This window comes from Egretta garzetta, unplaced genomic scaffold (assembly GCF_000687185.1).
Source record: "Egretta garzetta isolate BGI_Z169 unplaced genomic scaffold, ASM68718v1 scaffold30, whole genome shotgun sequence".
Lineage (NCBI taxonomy): Eukaryota > Metazoa > Chordata > Aves > Pelecaniformes > Ardeidae > Egretta > Egretta garzetta.
Genome location: NW_009258383.1, coordinates 5,112,516 through 5,113,846, shown reverse-complemented (window position 1 = coordinate 5,113,846; position 1,331 = coordinate 5,112,516). Strand labels below are relative to the sequence as shown.

Here is a 1,331-nt window from a genome sequence, read left to right as displayed (position 1 = left end):
CCCTCTCCTCCCAGGTGAAAATTTGGTTTCAGAATAAAAGATCCAAGATCAAGAAGATCATGAAGAACGGGGAGATGCCCCCGGAGCACAGCCCCAGCTCCAGCGACCCCATGGCCTGCAACTCTCCACAGTCACCTGCAGTTTGGGAACCTCAGGGCTCGTCCCGCTCCCTCAGCCACCATGCCCACGCACACGCTCACCCTCCAAACTCCAACCCGTCCCCTGCATCCAGCTACCTGGAGAGCTCCGCTTCCTGGTACCCCGCCGCCAACTCCATCAACTCCCACCTCCAACCCCACGGCTCCCTACAGCACCCGTTAGCGCTGGCCTCTGGGACAATTTATTAGAGCCTGATCCCTTTTATTTTTTTGGTTTTTTGGGGTTTTTTGTTGTTGTTGTTGTTCCTTGGACTCCTGTGTTTTACTGTTAAGGAATAATAACGAAAGGAATGCATATGGGGGATTTTTAAAAGGGAAAAGAAACAAAAAGATTAAAATGTGTAAAGCTTGTGCATGTAACTTATTGCATTTCAAAGGAAACCCTTTTTTATACAATACGGACATTTTTTGGCTCAGCTGTGGACACTATCAATGGTGCCTTGAAATCTATGACCTCAACTTTTCCAGAGACTTTTTTTCAATGTTATTTTAACCCTGTAAATAATTGTAGATAGAGGAATTAAACTGTATATTCTGAATAAAATAAAATTATTTCGACCACGAGAAACGTTTCCAAATTACCCCTTCTTCTCTTAGTACGAGGGATAAAAAAAAAATAATAATGCCAATTTTCTTGCAGAGACCGAGGGAGGAAAGAGGGATTTTTGAGGGGCCCGATCCTTCGGTCGCCGTGCCGTAACACCACAGCCCGGGCGTGTTGGCAGGATCCGTCCCTTTTAGGTCCCCAAGGGCGAGCCGATGGGCCGCGATGCTCCGTCCCCGCTGGAAAAGGGGCTTTTTTGCAAGACCGCGTACACCTTTCACCGTGCAGTGATTTAAGCCGAAGGGAAAGCTGCCCATCCTAACGCTAGAAAGCAAATCTCTCGCCTTAAGCCGCCCTGAATCCTTTCCTGAGAGCAATTAGCGTCGAGAGCTGCACACTCCACAGCCCATCAGTCGTCCGTGTGCGCTCGGCTAATTATACAAATTACGTTTCCGTCAAAGGCAGCCACTAAATATGAGAAAAGGATAAAATGAGGGCCCCGTCCCCCTTGCTCCTGGTAAAAGCCTGCGGCGGCTCCAGCTGAAGGAGGGACTTTGCGGAGGTACTTTGGTTTGGGTTTTGGTTTCTTTACTCTCTACCTACACGATTCAGAAGAAAAGCCGGGCGGT

At 48.5% G+C, this 1,331-nt stretch overlaps 1 protein-coding gene across 1 annotated transcript in view; it reads left to right on the top strand.

The window, feature by feature from the left end:
* Positions 1–347, top strand: part of DLX5 (distal-less homeobox 5) — a 61,894-nt gene extending 61,547 nt beyond the window's left edge. Inside the window, exon 4 of the mRNA XM_009641477.2 lies at positions 15–347. Within this exon, the coding sequence (XP_009639772.1) occupies positions 15–347 (333 nt within the window). The remainder of the gene's footprint in view (positions 1–14) is intronic.
* The last annotated feature ends 984 nt before the right edge of the window (positions 348–1,331 follow it).